The 26,866-nt window shown below is 39.5% G+C and overlaps 4 protein-coding genes across 17 annotated transcripts in view; 2 read left to right on the forward strand and 2 right to left on the reverse strand.

The window, feature by feature from the left end:
- The window catches only part of NFX1 (nuclear transcription factor, X-box binding 1), a 61,706-nt gene extending 57,462 nt beyond the window's left edge, over positions 1–4,244 (forward strand). Inside the window, exon 24 of one of the 2 annotated variants that reach the window (XM_083824362.1) lies at positions 687–4,244. In XM_083824362.1, the coding sequence (XP_083680488.1) occupies positions 687–762 (76 nt within the window). In that variant the 3' untranslated portion in view covers positions 763–4,244. Of the gene's footprint in view, positions 1–680 lie in introns of both variants that reach the window. The other variant, XM_083824363.1, reaches the window with a different exon arrangement.
- Positions 4,245–9,753: 5,509 nt separating this feature from the next.
- Positions 9,754–16,248, reverse strand: LOC310894401 (transmembrane protein 14C-like). Of its 3 annotated transcripts, none has more exons than XM_083824462.1 (5): positions 16,096–16,248; positions 15,400–15,483; positions 13,081–13,182; positions 10,594–10,681; positions 9,754–10,390 (listed from the first exon to the last, which is right to left on the reverse strand). In XM_083824462.1, the coding sequence occupies exons 2-5, from the start codon at positions 15,473–15,475 to the stop codon at positions 10,333–10,335; spliced, it is 324 nt and encodes a 107-aa protein (XP_083680588.1). In that variant the 5' UTR covers positions 15,476–15,483; positions 16,096–16,248; the 3' UTR covers positions 9,754–10,332. The 3 variants fall into 3 exon arrangements, with proteins under 3 accessions (XP_083680588.1, XP_083680586.1, XP_083680587.1); XM_083824460.1 differs by lacking the exon at positions 16,096–16,248 and adding an exon at positions 15,595–15,748; XM_083824461.1 differs by lacking the exon at positions 16,096–16,248 and having other exon boundaries at positions 15,400–15,706.
- Positions 16,249–18,342: 2,094 nt separating this feature from the next.
- On the reverse strand, positions 18,343–26,705 carry PAK1IP1 (PAK1 interacting protein 1). Its single transcript, XM_083824427.1, has 10 exons — positions 26,438–26,705; positions 25,574–25,736; positions 24,478–24,598; positions 24,308–24,382; positions 23,623–23,675; positions 23,009–23,154; positions 22,822–22,919; positions 21,208–21,307; positions 19,493–19,619; positions 18,343–18,733 (listed from the first exon to the last, which is right to left on the reverse strand). Exons 1-10 carry the CDS (start codon positions 26,513–26,515, stop codon positions 18,573–18,575), a joined length of 1,122 nt encoding a protein of 373 aa, XP_083680553.1. The 5' UTR covers positions 26,516–26,705; the 3' UTR covers positions 18,343–18,572.
- The window catches only part of LOC310894396 (tRNA selenocysteine 1-associated protein 1-like), a 48,713-nt gene continuing 48,059 nt past the window's right edge, over positions 26,213–26,866 (forward strand). For 6 of the 11 annotated variants that reach the window (XM_083824446.1, XM_083824445.1, XM_083824438.1 and 3 more), the window contains exon 1: positions 26,647–26,782. The gene's annotated coding sequence lies outside the window, so the exon portion shown is untranslated. Of the gene's footprint in view, positions 26,364–26,646; positions 26,833–26,866 lie in introns of those variants that run through there. The other 5 variants (XM_083824442.1, XM_083824439.1, XM_083824441.1 and 2 more) reach the window with 3 other exon arrangements.

Consider the following 26,866-nt stretch of genomic DNA (forward strand, 5'->3'; position numbering starts at 1 on the left):
TTTATGCTCCCTTAGTCTTTGTTTTCTCAACCTACATGCTGCTTCGGAGCTTGCAGCCTGCACTAAGCTTTTCTGTCCACAGAAGTAAACCTGAAATGAAATGCGAACAGAATGTAGGATTGACTATGATATAAGAGCAGTAAAAAAAAAAAAAACAAATATTGTGGACCTCTCTTTTTTATAAAGATTACATAGTTGAGAAGAGATGAATGTTTTGGAGGTTTGGGGTGTTTTATATCTTTAACTTTTCTGTGTAAAAGATGAGTAGTGTCTTACTGGCATAAAATAATTTATTAGGACAGTTAGTAAATTTATTTTTATTTATGTTTATATTTTATTATTTAAAGGCATGTTTTAACATTTAGTCTTCAGTACATTAGTGTTTTTGCAGTAAATATTACTAATAAATGGTGGTTTCTGGTAAAACTTGAAAACAAATTGTATCAATTCAGCCATGCACTGATATATATTAATTTGATCAAGTATATGTTTTTTTCCCCCAAAATCATAGTTAAATGTTTTCTGAAGCATTAAGATATTTCCATTAGAACATAATTTAGAACATGCCATCTATCAGTGCAGCATGCATACTCACACTGAGATGTTACGGAAATTTGTGACTTCAACTTACTTTCATCTCGTGTTTCATGCAAAGTGAGTAACATCTAATATTCTTATAATTTCAGGAGTAGTGGAAGCAGTGGTTTATCCAAACCATTAAAAGAAGAGCCAGTAATTGACTACTTTGATGTCCAAGACTGAAATGGTTGATGTAGAATTACGATACAGAAGCTTACAGGTGAAGATACTAAATTATTGTGCAAGGCACTTTTTGGTTATCTGTCAAATGATCAGTTGTTCAGCATGTTCATGGTTTAACATCTAAAATTAGATCGTGATACTTTATAGTTTACATCACTGCATAGTACTTAACAGTAGTATAATTTTTTTCAACCTGTGTTTGCTGCATTTTTTTTATCTAATATGCTGTCAGAATGATGTAAATTTCCATCAATGCCTTTAAAGTGAGAGAACTGGTAATCAAATAGATTCTTTTGAGTAGTGAGAACAACAATAAATCTTAAAGATTTACTTCAACATATCTCACACAATTTAAACTAAACCAGGAATAATCTTTGTTAAAAGCACTAAAGGGAATATTCATAAAGCATTTTCATCTTTTTATTAATTCATATCCATGTTAATGTGGTAAATCTGGGAATTTTAGTTACTCCTTTGCATGGAAGGAAATACAAAATTTAGTCAGTCTTGAAGTACAAGTATATGCTCTAAATGCCACTTAAGAGCACAGGTTCCTTTTGTGTCTGAAGAACTGGGACTTGTGGAAGGTGGGGAATTAAGGCTTATTTTGTTTTACCTCAAATTTGACATTAAAAAAAAAAAAAGACAAAATTATTGATGTTACTCAAGACCTTGAACAAGATAAGCTTTTGTATATTATTTTGGTGTTCTATTTGATTTAGTTTTTATTTAGATATGTTAGCTTGATGGTCTTGTTTTTTTTGCATGGTTTTTGTTAATGGTTTATTACCTTTTTCTGTACTGTGCAAGCTTAAGGGGATGTATGAAGTTTGGTCTAAGTGTATTATGAATCTGGAACAATTTTTGTAAAATTTGTAAGAACATGTTTCTTAGCTCTTTGCCAGTGGAAGCGTATTTGTTGCATGGGAAATGCCATGAACAAAATGGGATGGTGGTATAAACGGTATAACACTCTCTTAGATGGTGAATTGTTTCCAGATCAGGAGCTGAAGTGGGAGAGAGGTGATTCTGATCAGACCTACAAAGTGGCACAGTTCTTGACTTTGAGTGATACATGTTGTCTAGGGGAGATGGTTCTTTCAATTAGTAACTTCCTTCATTTGGCACTGGTTTGCTCTGTTTCTTGTTCCTTGTGGCTACATGTAGCACTAGAGGTGAGTACCCTGTACAGCATCAGAGGCTGCTGCTGTTCAAAGGGGCTTAGAACAATAAAGAAACAGACCTCATGAAAGCCTTGATGGTTTGGGTTTCAGCTAGTTTACTATGCTGTAGTGTGAGGTTTGTAGCCAAGAAAATGAAAGGAAGGGATCCATACTTAAATTTACGTAGTTACAAAATGGTTAGTCTTAAATGTGAAGTATTCTGTGGCTACATTTCATCCTGAACATCCTGAGCTTGTGAAACAATGAACAGCAAAGTCACAGATGATATCTGCCCCCAAAATCTTTTCAGAATTAAAACATGTTATTGCATATTTTTGTGTGTTTATTATTTTGCATAAAAGAAAGTCGTACGTGTTTCTAAATGTTTCAAATGCATGTCACCAGTTACCTTCTGGTAGAACAGTTACCAGAAGGACTCTCATTTCTCAAGACTGTTCAGGCTTTTAATTTGTTCATAGTGGTTTAAATTACTTTTACCTCTTTGTCTTACTTTTTGAGAACAAAAACTAAGAATAAATTAACAAAGCTTATAGTACCCTTATTTTTTAAGCAAATTGTTGTTTGATCCTACAAGGCGTACTGCTTTGTGAAGTTCAGCTAAAGTTAAAGAAATTAGTTACTTTGCATCTTTCCAGGAATCTTTTCTTCAGTCCCATCATTGTGAGGAATGTATCTATTCCAGTGCTTGCAGACAAGTGCCAGTTCACTGTGGCTAGACAAAGGCTAATTCCTGTGTAGAAACCCAGAGCTATCTTAAGAGAGCAGTGTTTTCAGGCTGGTAACACCAACAGGGAGAATGTATCTAGTTACACTACGAAGGTTGGTTCTGGACAGGAGCCTGCCACACACGTCCGGTGAGCTGAAAGTGTAGGTAAAGTGAGCTCCAGCATATGTGTGGCTAATGAAGTTGGTATTCTGTAGGTAGACCTAACACACGCAGACACACACACACACACACACACAACCTAAGTGATTTAGTTGATATTAAACAGCATAAAGCTGAAGCCTGTTAACTTTTCACGTTTTCATATGAATACAGCTAATGTTTCACATTTGCACCTCTGATTTGAAATATTAAAACTTAAAAGGTTTTAGTAGCATTATATTTATCTCTGTTTCATTCTTTTAAATCAAATTATGGCTTTAACGTAAATATGTGAACCTGGTGAGATGCACTTCTGCAGCCTGCTGTTTTTAATAAGAAAACCCAGGTAATCTGCAGCTTCTCAAGTTGGACTACTTAATTATACTGAATCTGTTCATACTGAGAAATCATAATGTTCATTACTAAATATCTTAACTGCACATATATTAACTCTTTTACATAGATGTGTAAATTACACATCTCTGTATCACGGCTGTTGGAGACTGTCGTTATGAAGCAAGTCACATGTATGAAAATGTTTGCTTTGAAATGCATTTTAATAACTTGGTTAAAAACATGATACCGTGATACCATACCCAGGGAATTAATACCAAAACCAAAAAGTATTGATGTCTTTCTTCCCAGAACACAGTAACATAGCCTTAAAAAGGAACTCAGAGTTTAACAGTGGTGCTCTTCTTTCTGTTCTCATTTGCTTTTGCTGCAATGTCTGTGACTTTAATACTGAAGAGTACTAAAGACTGCAGTTCTGAAATCTGTGATAACTCATTTTCATACTGCACATGTGCCTCGTGGAAATGTTTTTCGATTAGCTATTTTGTAAATCCCATGAGCAGGCCTTTACATCTTTTATCTGATAGAAGAATGAGAGAATAAGAGAGAGCTTTGCATCAGTGAAGTCAGTAGCAAAAACCTTATTGACATGACTGTAACCAAGACTTAAGCTTGAATATGCTAGTCATTTTCCAGAGCCCTTAGAATAATACTATTTCTTGCAGATTTATTTGATATAAGTACTCTGCAATAAGTGTCTTTTGAAATAACTTGTGTGATGTAAGTTGGAAGTCATGTAACTTCATTAAGTGCTTTTAAAATTGTGTATAAAATAGATATTTTGGCATTTGGGCTGTGCTATTACTGATCTGTATTGTTTAATGCATTTAAAGTGCTCTGAGTATTCAGTGCTTGGATTTAACCTAAAATTGTGTAAGATGTGTAAGTAGACTTCAGTATCACTGCTACTGTGGCACTTTTGTACAATATCTGCCAGATAAGGAAATAAGCAAAATAAAACTGTTCTAAATCACTTTTCTTAAGTTATTTGTTGAAAGCTTTTTATTTTACTTGATTTTTTGAAGTTGGTGTAAAATGACTTTCATTATAAACCTGAAATAAATGCAAGTTGAAAGTTCTGTGCTTTGGAATTGTTTGCAAGTTTTATCTTGGTATTCCAAGGTTGGGAGACTGATATGGTATCACAGAGAAAAACTAAAGATTTAAATGGAAGTTTGGGGAGTCCATTTCCTCAAATTTTGAAATATCACATACAATGTCCTGAAGTTGAAGTGATTTTAACTTGCTGTAAGAAAACTGAAGCAAGTAAAGAGGGACTCCGTGGGAAATAGTAAAGATTACCTGCTGCCTTCTTGGGATTCAGTAGTACAGGAGAGTTGATTGTCAGAATGGAAGTTTACATTTTGGTTATCTGAAAAACCCTTTGTCTTCCCAAAGGCTACCTGACAATAAAATGTATAATTGTAATTTCATCATTGTTTGCCCACCATTCACTTGGAACGGTGACTCTAAAGAAGAGTGGTATTTGGGAGTGTGTGAGAGGGACAGAGAGGACTCATGCCACTTAGAAGTCTCTGAGGTCATTAGATTTAACAAATACACTGTGACAAATGTGGTCATACAATATGGTAAAGACAGCCAACACAATTTGGTACATGGCAGGGAGACTCAAAAAGCAAACAGTCTGAAAATAAAAAGTTTGAAATGTTTTGAGGTGCTTCATCCTGAAACCTTTATAATACCAAGTAATGCATCTCCAATGGCAAAAGTCACAGAAGTGAGTAACAGGCTGTGGCCTGAGCTAGTATGTCAGGTGGAGTGCGGGATGGCTCAGAGGAATTCAAGAAATGATCTGAGATTGAAGAGCTCTTGAAAGACGACTCAGAATCTTCTGTATTATTGGCTCATCTGCCATAATTTCATAATTTAGACTTATATTCATGCTCCAAAATATCCTGAGAAGTGACATGTTACATGCAATGTAAGCATTGCAAAACAGATCTTAATTGGAAATGGAATTGGAAATCTCTGCCTAAAAAAATACATGCAGTTCAGGACTGTCACTGACTAGAAAGTGACCAAACATGTCAGTATTATCAGTGTGTGCAAATGGCAGCAGAAGAGACTAATTGATTTTAGTATGTATTCAATCAATAGTAGATCTTGGCCATGTTTGAAAATTGTCAGGGAAGTTATGACATGGTCACAACAGTCTCTTACCATTAGTAGATAAATAGTAGAGAGATAAATAGATAAAAATAGATAAATTCTAGATAAAATACTACTATTCAAAGACTGTTGGGTTTCTGTCGTTTTAGCCTTTATAGGTGTCAAGTTTCTGCTGCATTCCCAGCAGAAGCCTTCCTATTTAATTAACGCTGCTGTCAAATTTTACTAACATTCTGAATTCTGAAGACCAGATCTTTGTTGTCTTAGGATTCTTGGAGGCAGTAGTGCAGTTCCTTGAGCAGAGGGAAAGTGGCCCTGTTGCAGCTGTCTTGGGTGAGGCCAGGTCCCTGGTTCTCAACTCTGTTGCCCAGGAGGGGCAAAAGAGGGAAGAGAGGGGCTTGACGAGTAGAGCTTGATCCTGGGCCATCAGACAACCTCATCATTCCATTCTCTCCATTCTTTCCTGAGCCATCATCTCTTTGAGGATGGTATCCTGGCTGCATAGGTCACCAAGAGGTTCCCATCAGTAGCCAGGCTCCTAGTTCCCTTACAATCCCTCCAAGCTGTGGTTGTATCACTCCTAGAGTAACTAGAGGGTCCCAGGAAAATAAATACGAGTCCTGGCAAACATCATTGTCACAGATTCTGAGCTTACCACTGTATTGCTGCCTGAGCCTAGAAGTGGCATGTCTCCTTTCACGCTGTGGTGACAGCGGTGCTTTGCATCGTGAGCCTGGCTGCTGTTGTACTACCGCCTGCTGTTGCTTTGAGCAGTGTTTGCACAGTTCCCCTTTATTCCTCAGTAAGTACTGTGCTGCTTCTGCAGAGCAGGCTAACAACCAGAAATGTCCAGTTACTTACTGGAAAATAGGATGTCTGGTGTCATGCTGTGTGAAGTTAGTTCCCCAAAAGGACAATGGGAAACTTTGCAACAGGACCCTATTGCAGCTAGCAACATGTGGAGCCTTTCAGCACCCATCTGAAGCACAGGTGAGTGTCTTTAGGGGGTGAAAGCTGCTTCTGACTGTGCTTTACTCCCATCTAGAGTAGAGCTGTGGTATGGGTGAGGTGCCTTTGTGGCAGCCCTGACTTATACCTGGTTCTGACACCCCATGAGATGCTATTTACAGCACTGTGTATTTTTTTCCCAAGACATGTGTCCACTTTCACCCTTCTATGGAAAATGCAGCTGTCTTTCACAACAGCAAATGGGTTCTGCCACTAAGAATCTTTTCAGAATACAGACCAAGACGTAGCGCACTTCTGGTGTTTCAGGCAATCCTCTGTAAATTGGTTTAGGCTTTGTTCTTGTATGACCTACTGTTGCCACCTCTAGAGCTGTTCTCGGTGAGAGGAAGGCGGGGCAATTAAAACAAGGACAGACTGTATTAACTACCAGCAGTAAAACTGCATCAAACCTGCTGATCCTTGCTTCTGGGGCAGAGAACATGCCATGCACTGTAAAAGCATCCAGTAAAAGGCAGGGATATAGAAGACAAACTGTGCGTGGAGGGGAAGAGAAAGAAAACATCTCCATTTCACAGGTTCAGAAGGAAGACACAAGGAGTGTAAAAAACCATCCACAGTATCCTGTGCGCTAGACTTGAGCTGGGATATGGCACAGAAGCATAAGCATTTTGATTTGCTCCATCACGGCACTTCAAGGAAGCAAGAGAGATGTCTCTGGGCTGCTACTGATGCAATATTTTGCAGTTTTTTCTTGCAGGGATTCTGGATGAACAAAGGCTTTCCTTCTGTTGTAACTGCCTGGAGGTTTTCCTGACCTTTCTTTCCCCTCCCATTTTTCCAGGTGGATTAAATTGTTCAGTCAGAAAGCATGAATATAACACCAGGAAGCTAGGGACTGTAACACCACAAAATGGTAATTGCTTAATACTTCAGGCCATATTAGTTTCAGCACAGACAGACCCTCAGCCAGGGATGACAGAGTGCCAACAGCTCCCAGCACAGTGACTGACAGAACTGGGACGTGGCAAATTGCACTCTCAAAGCCCACGGCAGGACGAGGGCTAGGGGATAGGCTTTGCATTACGAACACTCATGCATTACATTCTTACAACAAAGGATAAAGTAGGACAGCCCATGACTACTCCCCCCCCCCCCAACCCATCTATCTTGAAATGTTTTCCATCGTCCTCTCATTCTCCTTTGCTACTCTAAAAGACTGGCACCTGTACTGCTGGTGTGATGTTACTTAAATTTTTATGCTACGTTACACATTTGTACTAAATGAAAGGGATGTTGCTGGCTGTGAAAGTCACATGAATTGAAAGAACAGCTTAGGGTGTGACATCTACTGATAACTGAGTAACAGGCTTGCTTTTTCCTCCTCTCAAACCAACGCTGCAATTGAACCTCAGTACATTATTGCCATATTTGAGGTCTCTGTCCTTTATCTGTAAAGAGTAAGGCCCAACTGAGGCACCCAAGTGTACGAGATTTCGATCCCCCAAAAACCTTTCTTACAGACCACCAGCTGGGTGGTTTGTAGCACTCCCAGCCCATTCACACCTGGCGCTGCCCCAGTGCAAGCACCTCACCTCAGCCAGAAGACGCTCAGCAATACGAAGGTTTGTGTCTAGTCAGCGGGAAGAATGAGGTACCACTAAAAGGCTCTAAGGAAAAACTGTGAGGCCACACATAAGGTCCTGAGTGGGAACGGACCTGGACCAGGGCTAGCCCAAAGTAAACATAAAGCAAAGGTGAAATTTAGTCTGTCTGAACGGTTTTCCAGCTGGCAGAGGCACTCCGGGTTCCATCCCTCAGTTCAGGACCATTCCTGTATCTTGTCAGTTACTGCTTAGCTTTAAAATAAAACCAGCAAATAGTTGCTCCTATTCCCACAGGTCCCAGCACTTTGTGCTCTCTTCTTTGCTGTGGTGGCTTCCCCAGGCAATACTCCCCATGCAGGACAGCCCCTGGCCTGAGCCACAGAGCCCTCTCCTGGGACAGGAGCTTGCACCCATCAGAGGGACAGCTGAAGGGAGCCCAACACCTTGCACTTTGTGGGACTTACGGGAAACACCTGCTATTACAAAGACTGGTACCCTTATACATCCCCTTTACAAAGCCTAGGGTGAGCTCCTGCTTTCAAAAGATGATTTATCCACCAAAATGAATGGGAAATTCCCTCCTGTAGGCCTGAGTGAGACCCTAAAGAGAGGAGCAGGTACTTCACGTTACCTATTGCCACCTACCTTCCACCGGGCACTGACGGTAACGTGCAATAGAGGGCCTGGGCTTTCACTCTTGGGAATAAGGATTTGCTAACCCAAATTCTCTTGTTCTGTCAGTACTAGAATGTATCAGGCTCTGGAGGCATGACTGAACTCCGAGTTGTTGAAGCCTGGTGACTCGGTCTGCGTTGCGCCACCCTGGTTTCCCCATTTCTGCGTCTCTAGAAAGCAGCAGTCTTTCCAGATCACGCTGATACTGTTAGCAATATTTAACTAACTTCTTTTTAGTTTCAGGGTGTGCTTTGAAAAGACTAGCTTTAACAATCATTTTAATTATTCATTTCCTAAAAATAAAAAAAAAACACTCTTTTTTGTTACATCCAGATACAATCTGGCTCACAGCACGAAGCTTCCCTGAAGTCATGGCATGAGTACAGTGAATCCAATGCAAAAGTAATAATCTCAGTTTACATAAAAAACACCCTCAGTGAAAAGAAAAAAACACACACCACACACATGTCAAAACCTAAACAGTAAAATAGGAAATAAAATTTGTAGAATTACCTTTTAGGCATGTGCCTAAAAGCACGTGCGATACGAAAAAGAGTAGTAATGTCTTTAATTCTTTAATGGCTCTAGAAAATTCTGTAGCAGTGATAGAATTTTCTATTAAATTACATTCACTGCTTTAAAAGTATTTTAAGGTCACTACAAATATTTTCTTGGGTTTTACTTACAGCAGGGTCAAAAAAAAGAGTACAATTTAACTGAGACTAGAATTTCAGAGATGTTTTCACATGTTTTCAGTGCTGCTCCCTGTAAATCTGGTTATTTACAGGTTAAGTCCCCAGAAATAAGGAGGTCACAACATGAAATACATTCAAAAACCTGGAATTAATTTGATAACTTCAATAAATCTTCAGTAGTCATTATATAAAATATCACTTTAGAATATGAGTTTAGAATATGAGTTTTTTATCACTTTAGAATATGAGTTACAAACTGTAAGTACCCTAGGATATCAATAAATATCAATAATATCACTAAAAATGAAATTAATGTGTTAATGAAGGCCCCAAATTTAATCTTTTGCTCCTCCATTTAAAATGTAATTTTTAAACACCATCAAAATACAGCATTTGTATAGCAGTTCACTGCACAGACTTCTACTGAGGTAGGAACAAGAAGGTAAGGTAAAAAAAAATCAATAATAATAACCTTTGCGCCCCATACAGACAGAAAGAATACAAAAACATCAAGCAAAGGTTTGTAACAAGTTTTACTTGTAAAAAAAGGCAACATTTTAGCATCATTTCACACTAAAAAAGGTGGGATCTGTTTGGTGTTATAGACATAATGCATCATCAACTCAGAACACAGCAAGTAAAGCATACTGTAATAGTCAGTATGAAAGGCATAAGATACAGTGCTGTACTGAGCCAGTTTCTGCTGGTGACACTTTGTGGGTACTTCCTAAATTACAGGTCCTGTGTACTTCATACACATCGTCAGTATACTTTGGAATATAAAAATGGGAAGTGTTAAACACTGAAATGTGTTTCAAAAAAAATAAAACCAGGACCAAATTTTTCACTACACAGTAATAGCTCTACCAGATCACTGAAATAAATGGCACCTTGTATGTCTTGTACTATCCACTAGTAGATAGTAGACTACTATCCACCCCATCATTCTTCTTTCCATTTAAACAAACAAACAACAAAAAAAAAAAACAGTAAGCTGTCTTCATGTAGAAAACTGCTTCATATTCTTGTTTCTACATTCATACAGCTTCATTATTAGGTTTCCTTATCCAGATATTAAGTTGTAAAGCGAACAGTTACTTTTCATGGGGCTTATCCACCATCTTCAGTGCTAATCTTCCAACCATCAGCAAACTGTGTAAGGGGAAAAACACTTGGTAAGTTCACAGAATTAAATAATAACAACAACTTGCCAATTCATTTTCAGATACTTTTCACATAACCGATGCATAGAAATAAAAAAAGATGTACGAAGTACTCTATCTCAGTATAATTAAGAAAAAAAAAAAATCACATGCAGGAGATTAAAAAAAAAAAAAAAGTATATTGTGTTGTACCTGACACCAGCAATTAGCCCTGCGGGCATGAATTTTCCAGAGTTGTAAAATCTTGCTCCCATCACGGCAGTCAATGTTCCAGACGTAACTTAAATGAGAGATTAAAGAGTCCAGTCAGCAGAGGTGCATGCGTGTGACAGATGCTACAATTCAGAACAGAACAGAGATAAGTAGTATCATCAAGTAAAAAGTAAAAAAGGTTATTTCATGTGATGGACAAAAAGAGTCAATAAATGGTGTAAATTCTGGAGCACCTCAGTACACGAAGAGTAGGTATTCTAAGCTGAGTTCTAGTATACACAGTCCTTGAGTTTCTTCGGCAAAACGTGCTTCTTTGGTGACAAAATAACCTGCACTACACTGCCCTGAACCCAGTCCTTCCTAGTGAATCACTAAACCTGTACATGCAATTCCCCCACTTCTTTTAAGAGGGAGATTAGCATTTTCCTGCCTAACTTGCCATAACATTCTGAGAATTAACTGACTTATATTTGCAAAAGACTTCGAAAGGCAAGTACAATGTAAGTGCTAAGTATTACCAACCATTTTCAGCTATGAACCACCTTCCACTAAGACTAGAGAGTTAGTTATCCACCCTGACCATTTAATATTGAGGCAAAAGTCGAGCAGTTTCATTGGGACAGTAAAATAGAAAGGGCAATCTCTAGAACGCTATCTCAAAGAAAGACTGAATACTTTGAAAACTCTGCAAAAATCATACTGATGAAATCCCTAGCATGTAGCTGCTACCCAGTGGTAACAGATACACACAAAACTGGTGGTTGGAAAAACATATCTTCTACCACTGCTTTAGTATGAACTACGTCTTGCAGGACCAGCCACCATCTTCAGTATTAGCTGTGGCATCCTTGCTCCCTAACATCATCCTAAGCATTGTCACTGACATCTAACAGTCTCATGTAAGTAGATGTGTACAATGCTGGGACCACGATACAACACACAGGAAAGAACTAAAATATTTCAATATCCAAATGCCTCAAGCTCTGTATTCAATAGCTAGTATTCAAAAAATGTGCACCAAACTAAACGTAATTTTGTCTAACGCAGCAGAACATACCTTTTCCCAAAACCTTCAGGTGTGAAAAGGAGGAGGAAAAGACTCCATATGCTACTAAGTTATACAACTGATGGTCACTCACATTTAGCAAAATACTATGTCTCAATCCTGTTAAACTTCTGCATTCAGGGTTTATGCCAGTTGTTGAGGCCTGACCGTACAGTTTTTGACCTATCCAGTAGATGTGGAAGTGAAAGCGGACTGTACTGAAGACAGTGTTAAGCAGAGAGAAATGCTGGGCCTTCCCCTTTCACTTCTGACTTTTACATGGCAAAGAGCTAGGTGCTACATCACAGCTTCGGCAAACAAATGCTCTGGTCAGTGGCACCTCTTTAAGCACTGACTAAGCAGTGACTCTCAGCAGTTAGCTTCTCAAAGTCAGGGAGAAGGGAAGCTCCAGTTCTGAAAAGAAGGAAGAAGAAACTGCATTATTGTAGCTTGCTTCTGTGTTGAATCTCCCCGAATGGAGCAACACCTTTGTAATTCCACACATTAAAAAAAAAGTCAATCACAATGTCTACCATTTTCAGCAGCAGTGGATGCCCGCAAGTACCTGAGATATAGCAGCCTAACAAGTGTCAGGCATCATCTGTGCTGCTGGAATTATCTACATATATTCTCAGTCTATTTCAGTGGCAAGGTACCCTAACTTACTAGAGAGTGAGAAAAGCTCAAGTCATGTTATTCTGCAACTGGCATGAGCTTTAGGGGTAATGAGGTTGAAGTGATAGGCGATAGCATGCTAACGTGTCCTAACTTGGTGGCAACCCTGAGCTCTGCATGGTAAATGGCAGAAAGTCAAAAACTGTGTTTTGGATATTTGCACCATACTATGTACAATCTTTTAAATACCAAATGTTTACTGTTTTTTTTTTTTCCTGAAGGATGTGAAATAATGGTATTTGGTTTATTTTTTTTTAACCACATAAGTTCACTTTATCCTAGCACACATTTTCCTTCACTAGCAGTAGGTTTTTTGATATCCATAAGACAAGCTCTAATGACGAATAACAGGTATTTTCATCTCCTATTGTAGAATAGAAGCAAAAAGATGAGACGTCACCCAGAACACTTTGTATTTCTTTGAAAAGGGATGCAGGAAAGCAGGAATGTAGTGAGAAATCACTAAGCAAGACACACAAAGACATGCAGATCTTCCACATGTATTCTCAATACATTCTTAAAAACAAAAAATTTAAAACGCCAGTGGTTCACATTCCAGGAAGAGCAGTGGAGTTTGACCACTGAAAGAGATTTTCACTAAACACAAGTTTAAAGATCTGATTGAAACTCAATTTGTAGCCCCAACAGTTTAACATTTCTGCAAAGACTTTTAGGTACTCATTTTTAGTATCCAGTTGTTTTGGGGTAAATATAACTCCCTGTAACTAAAGCTCTAGAAGACTTACTCAGAGAAATCCAAATATTATTTGGATTCTGTGAGAGCTGATAGGCACCAAGTCCCGCCAAACTTCCAAAGAAGAGGCCAGCAGCTAGCGATGGGACACTACCTGAATGAATAAAAGATAACACATTTATTAGAAACTCAGAAATAAACCTGTTCATTAGATTACTTGCTTTGTAAAACACTACCAGTAACAAAAAAAAAACACGGGCATTGATTGTTATAAAGCAGAACGGGGGGGGGGGGCAGTCTTTGAAGATTTTAAGACCACACTAATCTGAATCAAGAACCACATTCAAATGAACTTGCACAAGATAAAATTAGCATTGGTATTTAATTCATTACCAGCAAAGCCACGAATACATTTATGATTGAAAGACAAGTGAGAAAAGCAAAAGAATCGGGGTCTTCTTTTGCAGACCAAAGCACGTTGCTTCAAATAATAATTCTGGAAAAGCAGTAACGTAGAAAGGGATTAAATAGGAAGGGTTTAAGATCAGAAAAAGGACATGTGAACTGAACTGGGCGGGAGGGTATTCAGACAAATAAAGAGTTGTCAAATAAGAGAGAGGAGTCAAATAGCCAGAATTTGGATCAAGCGTTCTGTACAAATGATAATCCAGAGCTACCGCAAGATTGGCAATTTATAGATGACATCAGGTAAGGAAATGGCATGACCTCTGCAAGCAGTGAATACTTTAAGTAAGGCTAATGGAAAATTCAGGACTTCATGCTACTTGAGGGCGGTCCTTTATATATTCAGTTTTTATAGGTCACCATTGAAAGGACTCGAGGTTGTAAGTCTATGCTGATAAAGATCTCCTGTCATTGTTACAGGAGGAACACATGCTGCTACCAGAAAGTAATCATGTTTCAGTCAGTCATCAACAGAGCAGCTACAACATTGCTTCACATCCTGCTTTTAATATAAAAAGCAAGAGCTAAAGATAATGGGAAGCATCACATTCTTGTACACGTACAAAGACAGACACTCTAGTAAGCAGCTGCTCTGGGCAGAATACAGTTTAGCACCAACTTGTGGTAAATGCAATTCTTTCTGCATCCTGGGAGTCCCCAAACGGCCATCATATCCTTGGATTTTATCTTGAGGCCCTGTTTAAGCACCTATGGCACATACACTTACTAGGACAAACATACCACCCCTGGCTCAGGAAGCTCCTGGGTCTCAAAACAACTCTCTAATGGGAGAGAGGGAAAAAAAAAAAAAAAAGGAAAAAAAAAAAAAGACTTTGCCCTGGCCCTGTTCTTATATTCTTCCCAAGGTACATAATGTAGACTTGGCTGTAAAAGTACAGAACACCTCAGGTTTATGGATGAAAGTTCAATTTTCTTTTGGTTTCTCCAAGTTATTAGTAGGGATTACAAGGTAGTGTTTTTTTTTGTTTGTTTTAATTTCCCTGCATGTCTCCATACAAGCTCCCATTCCCCCTTCAAAAATCCCTTGACCTGGATTCCCTTCTTGAATCAGCATGACCACATCCTCCCATCTGGGAAGAGAAGATATTGATCATTTCATAATGGCCTCTGAGAAATACAGATGAAATTAACTATTTAAGTTCTCAGTAGTGTCCCTCCTGCCTGAAAGGACACTCAGAGCCCTAAGGCAGTAGAGAGCAGACTGTAGCAGGCCTTAGCAGCCATGTAGTCACACCTACTGGTAAGTTTCTCACTGTCTTCAGCAATGAAGGAACACACCTCCATTAAGAGTGCTGAGAAGTTTTTCAAAGCGGAAAGAGACAGTACTGCAGCAGGGAGAAATCCACAGTCCTGTCTGGAGAAGGGCGAACTGGGAAGTGAAAGCAGGCCAGAGATGAAGCTTATGCTAGGGAGCCCAGGAAAGGAACAACTTCAAGGGCTGATTTGCACTGCTCAGCTCTCCCTGGAAAAAGGATCCTTCTGAAAACTGTGCAGCTTGCAGTATACTGTTACCATCAAACACTAAAATGAGAATAAATCTCTAAGGGAAAAATGGTGATGTCATTTAAAGGTAAAGAATATTTATAGAATGTTTATATTTAAAACATCAGGGGAAAAGGGTTTCTGAAGCAAACTCGTGGCAGTTTATCTGAAGAGCACAACGCAGAGGCAGGGTATCAGCACCCACCCAAAGCAGACTGAGCTTATCAGCCCAAAGCAGAGCTCAGCCCCCAACGCACCACACCCTACCAGCCCCAAACTATCAGCACACAGCACAAGCTGACAAACTTCGCATCTGCACAAACTTCGAGGCAGGAGGCTTTTCCCAGCAAAATTCGCGCAAATTTAGGGGAGGGGGGCTGGAAATCACCTTCCAGCACCGTACCTGCTTTTGCGTAGCCAATGAGCCCTCCTGATGCCACCAGGGCAGCGTAGCCAAAGCCGAGCCAGTCCACAGCCATGCTGAAAACTGGAAAAGAAATTGTGGTGAGGGAAACCAGCTCTTAACACTGGAGGGGAAAAAAAGGGGGAGAGAGGGGAATATTTTGCCGCAGGGATGTTCTCCAGGAGGAAAACCTGCCTAAACCCTCCACCCCAAGCCCAAGCGATGACACCCGGCTTGCTGGGGAGGGTCCCCAGGCTGCGCCCCCCTGCCCCGGGCGCTCCGCTCACACAGCCCGGGGCGGAGCAGGCTGCGGAAGGGGAGGCGAGAGAGCAACGCGCCGCCCAAAACTTCCCTTTTCCGCCTGTTTTGGGAGAAAAACTGGGCTGCGCTTTCTGCAAAATCCAGCTCTCTCTAGAACACGTTTTTTCAGATCTGTGTGAATTAGCTGCATGGTCACAAAGTATCACTTTAACTCCCTCTGTGGCCTAAGTGGTTGAAATGTAGATCTGCTATTTCCCATAATAGTGCCTCAACCAACATTACCTATCAACCCCCCTCCTGGAAGGGTTTGCTGTTGAGGCAGTATAAATGCCGTGGGGTTCACGTTTCACTGACGTGTGATTCATATCCCAGCACTGGGGATCCCCAAGAGGGGGTGCAGAAAAACTGGAAGAAATCCAAAGCTGCTGAACTCACCTGAGGCTCAGCTGCGAGGCTGCTTGCCAGGCTGCCCTTCCGTACAGTCGTGGCTCCGTCTACTTCACCCGTGCCACCCACGGTCGGTTTCTGACACAGGAAGAGCTTTCTCACTGCTATCTCTTCCTCTGCAGTGCTGCCTCCCCTCTATCATTCTAACCAGCTCCCTAAAACTAGAATGGAAAACATTCTGAAAAGGATGATGTGTGCCAGAAAATACATACATACATAAATACACAAATAAGGCAATGCACTGTTTATTAGCCCAACATTTACTCACGGTGTATGAAATATGAGTTCTACTCCCTGGCCTGCTTCTGCATTTCACCTTAGAAGCTGTTAGCATTTGTCTTCTCTGACCACAAACTGTTCTGAGTCTCATGAGATGCACAATTGTTAGTGCAGTGGATTTTTACAAATGACTGTTTACTTGTAAGTCTGAACCTTAGAACCAAAAATCTGTGGAATTTTTGCTTTTTCATTCTTAAAATTATGAGCAGAGTGGGTTTTTCTTGGTGCTTATGACAGCTTGCTTCTGTAATTGTGATGGTCATGGCCATGAGTTCGTGTATCTAAAAATTCAAAAAATCAAAGTTGTTTTAATAGTGGCAGCCATTTTGTTGAGTACAGACATACAATAAACACTTCAGAACAGGTATCTGAAAACAGTTAATAAAGTATAAACATAATTGAGAGAAAAATAAAAGTCTATACTTACTTACAGGAGCCTAGTTAACAGTTAAAAATCTGATTAGGTACCTTTCCTGACATGTATACAAACCATTTCTAAGTCCTATATTATTTGCCAGTGTTTGTGCACACACACATTTGGGGTATTAAAAAAGTTAAAAGCTGTGTAAGTTTAAACTGAAGTACAATTGAAACCCCTTTATTGTTGAATTAAACTGAGCTCGTGTAAATCAACTATACTGCATACGGGGTTCTGATCATCTGGGGTTCCGATCATTTATCTAAATAAGCGGAACGGTTACAAAAGCTAAATACAGACATCTACCTTCAAGAAAATATTGCTATTGTGACATGAATAATCTTGTAGCAGCCCAGATGATGCCCACTTTTTTTCAAGTGCCAGAGCATACACAGAGTTAAGCTGGAGTTATACCTTACTTTACAACCCACAGACTGCATTCCTGTCTCCAGATCTAGCTCATTCTTCCTCCTGATTTTCTCTTATCTTTTCTCTAGCCACATGAATAATGAAGAGCATACTGTTATTAAAGTGAATCTGGATAAAGTCTAATTCCAACTACCTTTTGAAAACAGGAGAAATCATGACTACTCCAGCAGTACAGAAAACAACATTAAAATGCCTTACTTTTAAATAAATGAACTTTTAGTACAGCTATCTGACTTTGTCCTGCTCAACTTTGTTTCTGCCACTGTGTATTTGTAATAAGACTTAAGACAAAATCCTGTTCCCACTGACTGAGAAGGCCAGGAATTCACTTTTTAAGTACAAAACAGATGGCTGACATTTTATCAAAGAGACAAACATTTCAAATGTTAATTATTATTTTTTTTTTTTACAACATGGCTCAGATCAAGGACTTGAAAAAATATGGGAACAGAAGATAAGGTGAAACCCTACTGACATAAACACTTCCATCTAAACATATGTAACATATTCTGACCAAAAGATTTCAGTGATGTGAACCCGTAAATCTAATCCATCCATCATATTTCACTAACATCAGTATTTTGGCAGTTCTTGAAAGTACATGGTGCAAATTTTTTATAAACTCATTTGAGTTGGGAAAAATCAACTCCTGGAAAAAACGGGACCTAGACTATATGTCAGGGTGCAGGGACTTCAAAAAATAATTAAATGCATGGAGCATACAGTAAAAAAAAACAAACATTCTGCTTATAAACCCTATGTATAAATCCATGCTGAGAACTAAAAATCATTTTTTGTGAATATACAAATGAAAAGTTTAAAGTAATTTTAAATTAGTTATTTTTAATTATTTAAAGTAATAATAAAGTATTTAAATTAATTTTAATGTTTCTTTTTACAGTAAGAGAATGTATGACAAAGGCAGATCCTACTGAGTGAACTGAAGAGTAAATTTCTGACACAAAAATGAAAAACTGTAGGTATTTTTAATATGCATTTAGCTGAGACATAAATGTAACTGAGACAAGTTTAGCTTTTTTATCATTTTAGCTGGCTATTTCAAAGTCAGTTAAAAAGTGTATGCTGTTGTAAACATAAAAATATAAATATTACATACTATGAATTTATTTTTGCATCATTCTTTTAGGAAAAGTTGCCATCACTTTTACTACCTCCACAAATGATGAGTCAATTTATCTGGGTAAGAAAAATAATTACTTTTAATAATCATATCAGTTCAGAGGTATTTGTCCTGCCAGAGGACAAATTTTACACATCCTTTTAAAAACTACAGCAACACCAGCATTTGCATCTTATTCAGGAGATAAAGTAGTTGCCTTCATTCTGAGCTATTGTGTTTCTTTTTCTTCTTTTGCAGTGGGGTTTCCAATTTTCGCTTCTTCGTAGTAATTTTTCTACCTGTTTTCGCCGTTTTATCACTTTTATCTGTCCAACAAACTTTCTTTTTCTTGACTATCGATGATTTCTCATCTTCATTTGCTGAAAAGAAGCAAGAAATTATTCACTCTGATATTTGTTTCCCCTTTGCAGTCTAAAATGGCACAGAGACTTCTTGTATCTCCCAATAAAAAAGGGGGACCATAAATAATATTTTATTTCTGGTGGAGCATGCAATTTATGCTACTTTGGATTGTGATGTGAAAATATGTAAAGATCAAGTACGTAAATATATTACTATACAGGAAAACAACAACAGCAAACAAACAAACAACCACCAGCTAGCCAAACAAAGGAAAATCCCTAAGCCAGACTTCCTAAGTTTTCCAACTGCATTGGCAGTTTTGTTCATAGCAACAGCAGACACACATTTCTATCAAACATGATTCTCTTCTTATCTGTCTCAAAAGCTTCAGTGTCTTCCTCTGTATGTTATTGCAGCAAGGAGAAACAAAACTTTTATATAATAGGAGTGAAAAGAGGCTTATGTCCTCTATATATCATGTCACAATACATCATGTAATAAGTTTCAACATACAAAAGAACTGTTGCCCTCAGTCTCATATCATCACTCAGTCCCTGTGTCTGTCTTCTTAGGCTAGTTTCCATAGTTGTGGCATTATGTGCAGGCTTGAGACACTATCAGATGGGAATGAATATCTATGTACTACTTGTCGATGTCATATCCCCAATTCTTCAAGCTGCCAAAACTTCTTTGAAGGTATATAGTAAAAACCTCCTGCTTACTATCTTCTATTTCACAGCTGTATTAACAGCTGAAAACACAGACAATTCTATTACCTTGAGATGATGTTGCTGTCTTATCACAATTTTCCTTCATTTCTGAACCTTGGTCAAGCCATACTGCAAGACATGTCAGCCTAGCTTTGGTGTTGACTTCACACAGTAAAGACGGTGCATCTTTAATCTAAAGTTAATATGTGAGAAAGGTTAATTAAACATTACTTCATTTCTGTTTAAATTTATTGAAGTATTTAAACTGAGAAAGTATTTTACTGCCCGACTTCTTTTCTGGAGAATGGTAAGATGCTTAACAACATTTAGAACCAGAGGCTGTCTACAGGTTAATGGTCACACTGTTGCAGTCCTGTTCCTGGTACCATTGCTCAGTGCTGGTTTTATAAAAAACTCCCTGCAGCTTTAAGAGCGTATCTTGATCAGCAAGATCAGGGGGCTTCAGGCATGTAGAGGTGGTTACACATGATAAATAAGTAGATGAGTCACAGGCTCACTAACATATATATATATATATATTTATATATATATACATATAAAATAGTTAATGGTTTCAGAAGTTTCTCCACAGTAATAGGTGATTTTAGTACAGTTACAATAATTTGAATTAAGTTATTGGATCAGGTTCCTTTTCTACCTCACAATAATATGGCTGCTGATCAAACGTAATCCCTTTCTAGTGTGGTGTGTTTCAAATTACTTACCTGCACCCATATCAGTCAGCTCTGGGAATAGTTGAGCAAATATCCTATTGCAGGTATCAGGGATAAAACAAACACATATGCAGTATAGCAGCATCAAACTATTAGAAACTATTTGTATTCGGATATTCTACCTCACAGAGGTGGGCAGAGCGGCCCACACAGTTACACAAGGTTTTACAAAATTTTGCCTACACCGTAAAAAGAAAAACATTACACATTTGGTCAAAGTAAAGACAATGTTACAGAGAAAGTTAAAGAGTTCCTTGATCACTATTTCAATCGTGTACAAGCGGAACAGTAGAAGGGAAAAGAGGGATTTTCACTATTGAGCTTGAAAGTATAAAAACCCTCAAGAGGGCTGAAGTTAAAAATAGGCAAATTCAGACTAAAAACATAGAGTTATATATTTGAACAGTTTAAGATACTTATAGTGGAATATATTAGATCCCTTATTATTAGGCATTACATTTTTAAAAATCTAATTCTGACTTTGAAAGACATAGCAAAACAATAAACATGGGAAACTTTGAAGATAAGGCACAATTCCTGGTGGTGCTCAGAACTGTTTGCAAATACAGCAAGTAAAAGTACCTAGTAAATTAATACATTTGAATCTTTCAGCAGGACAACTTTTTGCCTTACATGAACTACCACCACCCTCAAACCATAGATTTTATGTTTTTTAAAAGATTAGCAACAGTCACCAGCACTACAAAAATTCACAGTGGTCCTTAGAGCATATGTAACCATTTAGATAGTTTTGTCAGCCACATCTGAAGAAAAGTATGATTTCATGTAAAGGGAGAGCTTCATACTATCATCTGATTTTACAGCTTGTTAAAAAGGTATACAAATATACAAAAATATACCAGTGCATAAAAAAATGTGTAGATATATACATCTGTATTGAACATGTAACAGAGAAAGATTAAAACATCCAGGTTAACAAATAAAATTCCACCAGTGATTTAAAACTGATCATTATAACAGAGCAGCCTGCAATTTTGATTGTCTGGTGTTTTTCCATAAATGCACCACGCAGTTTAATAGACCAACCTTATTAAGATCCAGATTCCACACTTTAATGTAACCATCACTCGATGCGGTAACAATAACGTGTTGTCCTTCCCTTTCAAAGCTATAGATATCTTTTATTCTGTAAAGAAAATTTAATACTCAGTTACTTTATAACATGACAGTTCACTTCAGAACAGTAAATTGACAGCAGCTGAAGATGAACAGGCAACAGTGTAAAAATCAATTTGAACAGAAAAAACACAAATGACAGACAGGAGCTTCAAAAAGGTAATCTGTTTCGAGTGCTGTCACTTACAGTAGGAATACATGCCTTTATTAGGCAGGTAGAATTCAATTCAGAACACTTTAGTACTCTTAGGCACACACTATTAACTACATCAGCGATACTACGTTTTTACGATATTATGGTTTTGTATTTTGATGAGTTCAAATCAGCACTTGGACAAATGTTTGGTACTCGACAACAACAGAGAATACGTGTAACCCTTCTGTTGTCTGGATTGAGTACAACTGGTTTGGTTCATGTCAATATCCTATACAGTCAGAAACTGTAAAGGCTAAGCATTCTTTGGATAGTCTTGCGGGAAAATACCAGTGCCTAATTTCAGAAATACACGAAATACACAGACCACACACAGAAAAAATATACATATGTATATATATAAAAAGACATGATCCATATAGATACATAAGCATATTACATATATATATAACATGCATTTGATATAAACCCAAATAATTTAGCAGAACCTTTTCTGTTTTGGTGCCTCTACCTACCAGCTCTCCACTGCAAAGCTTTGATACACCAGGACAACCAGCCTATGGCTTTAGAGACACCAGTGGCCTCTGAGCAGCTCCACACCAGCCAGATGTGGGGCTCTGTTTCAGATATTGCAGCAGGGATGAGCCTGCTGGGTAATTCAGGCCCAGAACTGCCAAGGGGACAATGGTGATGAGGACTGACCAAGGTAAGACAGTAGGACATCACCAGACGTCTTATTACCAGATTTGCCTGTCTGGTATAGGCCAGTTTTGCAGTGGAAACCCTGTAGAGCCATTTTCATCTCCTGCCTATGAAGCACTGCAGAACCCCATGGTCCCATGAAGATTTTGGCAGTGTAAGTCGTAGAGGCATATCAGTTCAGATAAAAAGAGAGCTTTGGGGAGAGAAACAGGGGGAAAAAATCTTCCTCCTTAAAAAAATATTAACATAGAGCCATACCAGTACATTTGGATTTTATATTTAAGACATAAATTTAGATATGATCTACACCGATCTTATATTTAAAATCTAAGTATTTCATACGCATATGGCACTTAGATTGTAAGTTTAGAACTGTAATATTCCTAATTCTATACCCAGTTGTTTTTGTAACGTGTGTGGAAAGCCCAGTATTTGTGCTTATACCAAAAGCAAACAAATCTGTCCCGAATTTGCAATTTAGCACATAAGTAAATTTACTTTTGATAAGGAAACAAAAGCAATAGTAAAATATGCTGAACACTGCAAGTCATGGAACATAGTACACTGAGTACTCAGCTTTGCCATAAATATTTAAGCAGGGAATAAATATAAAATATAAATATAAAATAAACATAAATATATATAGTATAAATATAAATATAAAATACCTGTTTTCATGAGCTTTAAATTCACACAAGCATTTTTGAGAGTTACAGCTGTAGAACCTTACAGTTTCGTCATCTCCGGCTATGGCAAGAATAGAATCCTTGGAAAGGGAAAAATGAAATGCAAGTGTGATTAAATGCATGTGTTTCAACGCAGTTAACTCCCAGCACCTTTCTCTTTTGTACTTACTGTAATAAATCTAAGCGAAGAAATTCTCTTCTCTGTTGTGATAGTGCCAGTGATTGAAGCTGTGTCTAGTCTGTAGACGTCCACTTTATTTGATATCACAGTCACATACCTCTCTCCATCAGGGGACCATTTAATTATGTGGGCATCTGTACACAGAGGAACATTTTTATACACATGTACACCTTTTTTTGCATTCTATATTGCATGAGAATCTAACAGTAAAAATCTTTATAAGCCACTGGACACTGCTTTCTAGGTAAACCTGAGAAAAATACAGAAAAAAAAAAGCAAGTAACAGAATAAACAAGTAAAACTATGTTTTTAAATGTTCATTTCTGATTAGCACGAAAAAAAAAAAAAGGAAAGAAAGAAAAATGCATTTATTTAAATGACCTGACATCAAACTTCAAGGGGGAAAAAAAGGATTTTTACTGTAGTGCCACTATGTTTTCCTTTTGGTAAATAACTATTACTGAGGACACGTGCTTGCCTGCATGTGTAAAAAAGACACTGTGAAAGTAGTGTGCAATTAACTGACTTGTTGATTAACAAAATCTGTTTTTCTTTACACACAAAAAAATGTTTTTCTAGTGGATTTAGACCGATAAACTCACTTTGCTTCAGGTTTTTGATAAAGGCTGGTCGTCCTTCTACAAGATTCCAAGTTCTGAAAAACAGCAATAGATAATGTGCATTCCGGTTAAAAACAGCATAGTGAAACTCAAGTCCTATCTGCTGACATGATGCATCTGAAGGAAGCTTTTAAGTATCTCTGTGCATTTAACTCCCTTCCTTAATGCAGGAGAAATTGATGACTTGATACACCACTTGCACACTATATGGTTGAATTTGTGCTATTTATTTTATAAACCACTGCTTGCAATGCTGGGCCCAAAAGGAACCCAAATACCAATTTGCATCTTAGATGCTTAAAACACATACATATGGCAACATGTACGCACTGCAAGTTAAAAATTAATTTTCTCACACTGAACAAGACCTGACAGCTTTCAGAAGTTTAAATAATTAGTGTTCCAAAATGCAAATGCATTCATACATCTACAGGTGACTATAAGGAGTAGGAGCACAGCAAGAAGCTAGGAACAGCAGAGACCATTTTTAAAAGACTTTAAAATATTGCTGGTACTCTGAACTTAGACAAACCAATGATCTCACGCTGAAATATGTTTTATCAGTGCTACACAGCCTAGTCACAACATGGAATTGTAGTTTTTAACGGAACTTACAGAGAGTTACTGAACTATGATTCTCAGCATTTCTTCATCAGTTTCAACTCACCTTAATGTTTTATCTGTTCCTACTGACAAAGCTAGTTTCCCAGAAGGATGAATAGAAAGAGATGTCACATGCCCTCTGATAAAAACAGAACAATGTATTAGCCACATATATTATTTACAAGGAAAATAAACACGAAAACTCATGTGAACATGCAGATTTAAGAAACTCACTTATGTGCCTTAATGGATTTCAGGCACTCCCATCTCTTTGTGTTCCAGATACAAATTAGTCCATCTTCAGCCCCGCTCAGTAGATGTGAAGTACCATAGAACTCCAGACATGTTATTGTGCCTACAAATACAAACCAGAGCTATCAAGAGTGTTGTACATACTGAACAGTTACCACATAGATAGAATGCATTAGTTAACAGAGATGCTTCTAGCATCAAAACATGCCAGCTAGTACCCTACTCTTGGGAAAAGCTAAATTATTTCCTAAGTATTTCTTCACAAAACCAAACTAACTTTCTTGTTTTGTTCAGTCACTGATGTACTCTGTTAGTACCCCTGTAGCCGTATATGTCTGAGCTCTGTCTGGTCCGTTCTCTGAAACAGCAGTTCTCAACCACTGTGGTGTACGTGATGCACGGCCTCTATCCCAGGTATGCAATGTTTTTACATCAAAGCCCTGCTCTTGACACACAGCTGAATTTACGGGTACCATGTTCAGTCTAGTTCCATGTGCTTCTTGGTTATCAGGAGAAAAAGGACAATCAGGATTGAGCCCCATATGACCCAAGCATGTTTAGTTGGACTAGCATTAACTGCTGTTTTCACAGCAGTAATTTAGCAGGCTCACACTGTAGGCAATGTCCAAGGTTAACTCTTCTGGCAGCAGTAGCCTGCTCTTACACACAAACTGTTTCTTTTGGGTGGCTGATGTGTGTCTGTGACAGGACAAGGACACTGGGAAAGATCGTTGCTGGGAGCAGGCATGCTCTAGATAAACTGTCCTTGTAGAACAAAAATCACTCATGAGGCATTTGTTGGCCATAACTTCTGAAGGAGTTTAAACTAAAAATAATTGGGAGCAGCAGCTATATTTGTGGGATAACGCCCAAAAGAATTTGTGGATTTTTACTCTCAAAAGTTTATCTTGCTTGTATCATCAGGCCATCATGGCTACAATACCATCACTATTAAAGCCTAACGTCTTATTAAAAGTGTGGCAATTTAACTTTTCTTCAGAGATGCTGTTCATTACCAGCTGTATGTTTCAGCTAGAACTTCTATCCTTAACGCTCACTGTGAAGAAAACCCCCTTACCATTGTGCTGCAGCAGTGCCCCATGCTCTATCTTCTTCTTCATATCATAGATCTGGATTGTCTCATCCCTGCTCCCAGTGACCACGTATCTGTTATTCACGGCTACCGCTGACAATGAGGCAGTGTGGGCATGATGTGTAAAATCAGGGACAACTGTCCAGGACTGTAAACGAAACACAAAGCAAACGGGTCTTTCTGAAGATCGCTGTCTTCATTACTTCAAGATTGTCAGCTGATAAGATTATTTTTTTTTTAAAGCAGAACTTGAAAAAGTGTAAATGCAAAATGTGAAGAAATTATACTTATGCACCAGGTTTAGTGAGATCCTATTTTGTTAACGTGCTCGTGAGATTACGATGAGTGATTTAGGTGTCTGCACCACCCCTTGCACACAGCGCTGGGTTTGGACGAAGCGGTGTGTGAGCAACAACCCGTGCAAAGACAAACCTGGAGCCAAGGAGGACAGATCCCCCTTTCTCCATCACCACAAGCTTCTCACACACCTTCCACCCAGCACCGGCCCTCAGGGGCTCCCCCCCGGTGCACCTCTTTTACCTCAGCTCCGCGCTGATAAACTCGAGAGGAAAGCAGCAGCGGGCAGAGCAGCCCCCCACCCCACCCCACAACCCCGGGGACCCCTGAGAGTCCCCAGAATCCGAGGTGGCAGCGCCCGCGGGCCGCTCCCACAGCCGGGGGCCGAGCCTGCCGCCGCGGGCAGCCGCCCGCCCCGCCTCCGCGGCCATTTAAGAGCCCCCCCGGAACCGTCTTGGCGGCCAGCGGCGAGAGGACGGTGAGTAGCGGGGCAGCGGCTAATGGCGGCCGCGCTCCCTCCCTTCTTCCCTCCCCTCCCCTCACAGCCGTTACCTCGGCGGGCAGCGCGGCGAAGCCGAGCAGCACCTGCTCGTAGCAGCCCGCCACCACCTCCATCGCTGCCGCCGCCATTTCGGGGCCCTGACGCCCTCGCCACCCGCCTGTCCCCGGCGCTGCCCGCGCGGCTCGCAGCCAGCGGCGCCTCCCCGGGGAGATGGCGGCCGGCGGGCCCCGCTCACGGCGGGCCGGGGGCGAGGCGAGGCGGCCGTGGGAAAGGAAGGGAAGGGGAAGGAGGGCGGTGGGCGCAGGCTCGGCGCCGGGCAGCCCGGCGGGGAGGTCCTGGCGGGGCGGAAGCGGGCTGCGGGGCCGCTCCCAGTGGCGACGCGGAGGGCGAGAGGCGTTAGTACCGGGGCCGGGAGCAGGGAGCGGCGAAGGGGTCGCCAAGCCGGGTGCGGGGCTGTGGGGGCGGCCTCTGCCGTTTCG

The sequence above is a fragment of the Anser anser genome, assembly GCF_964211835.1.
Source record: "Anser anser genome assembly, chromosome: 2".
NCBI lineage: Eukaryota > Metazoa > Chordata > Aves > Anseriformes > Anatidae > Anser > Anser anser.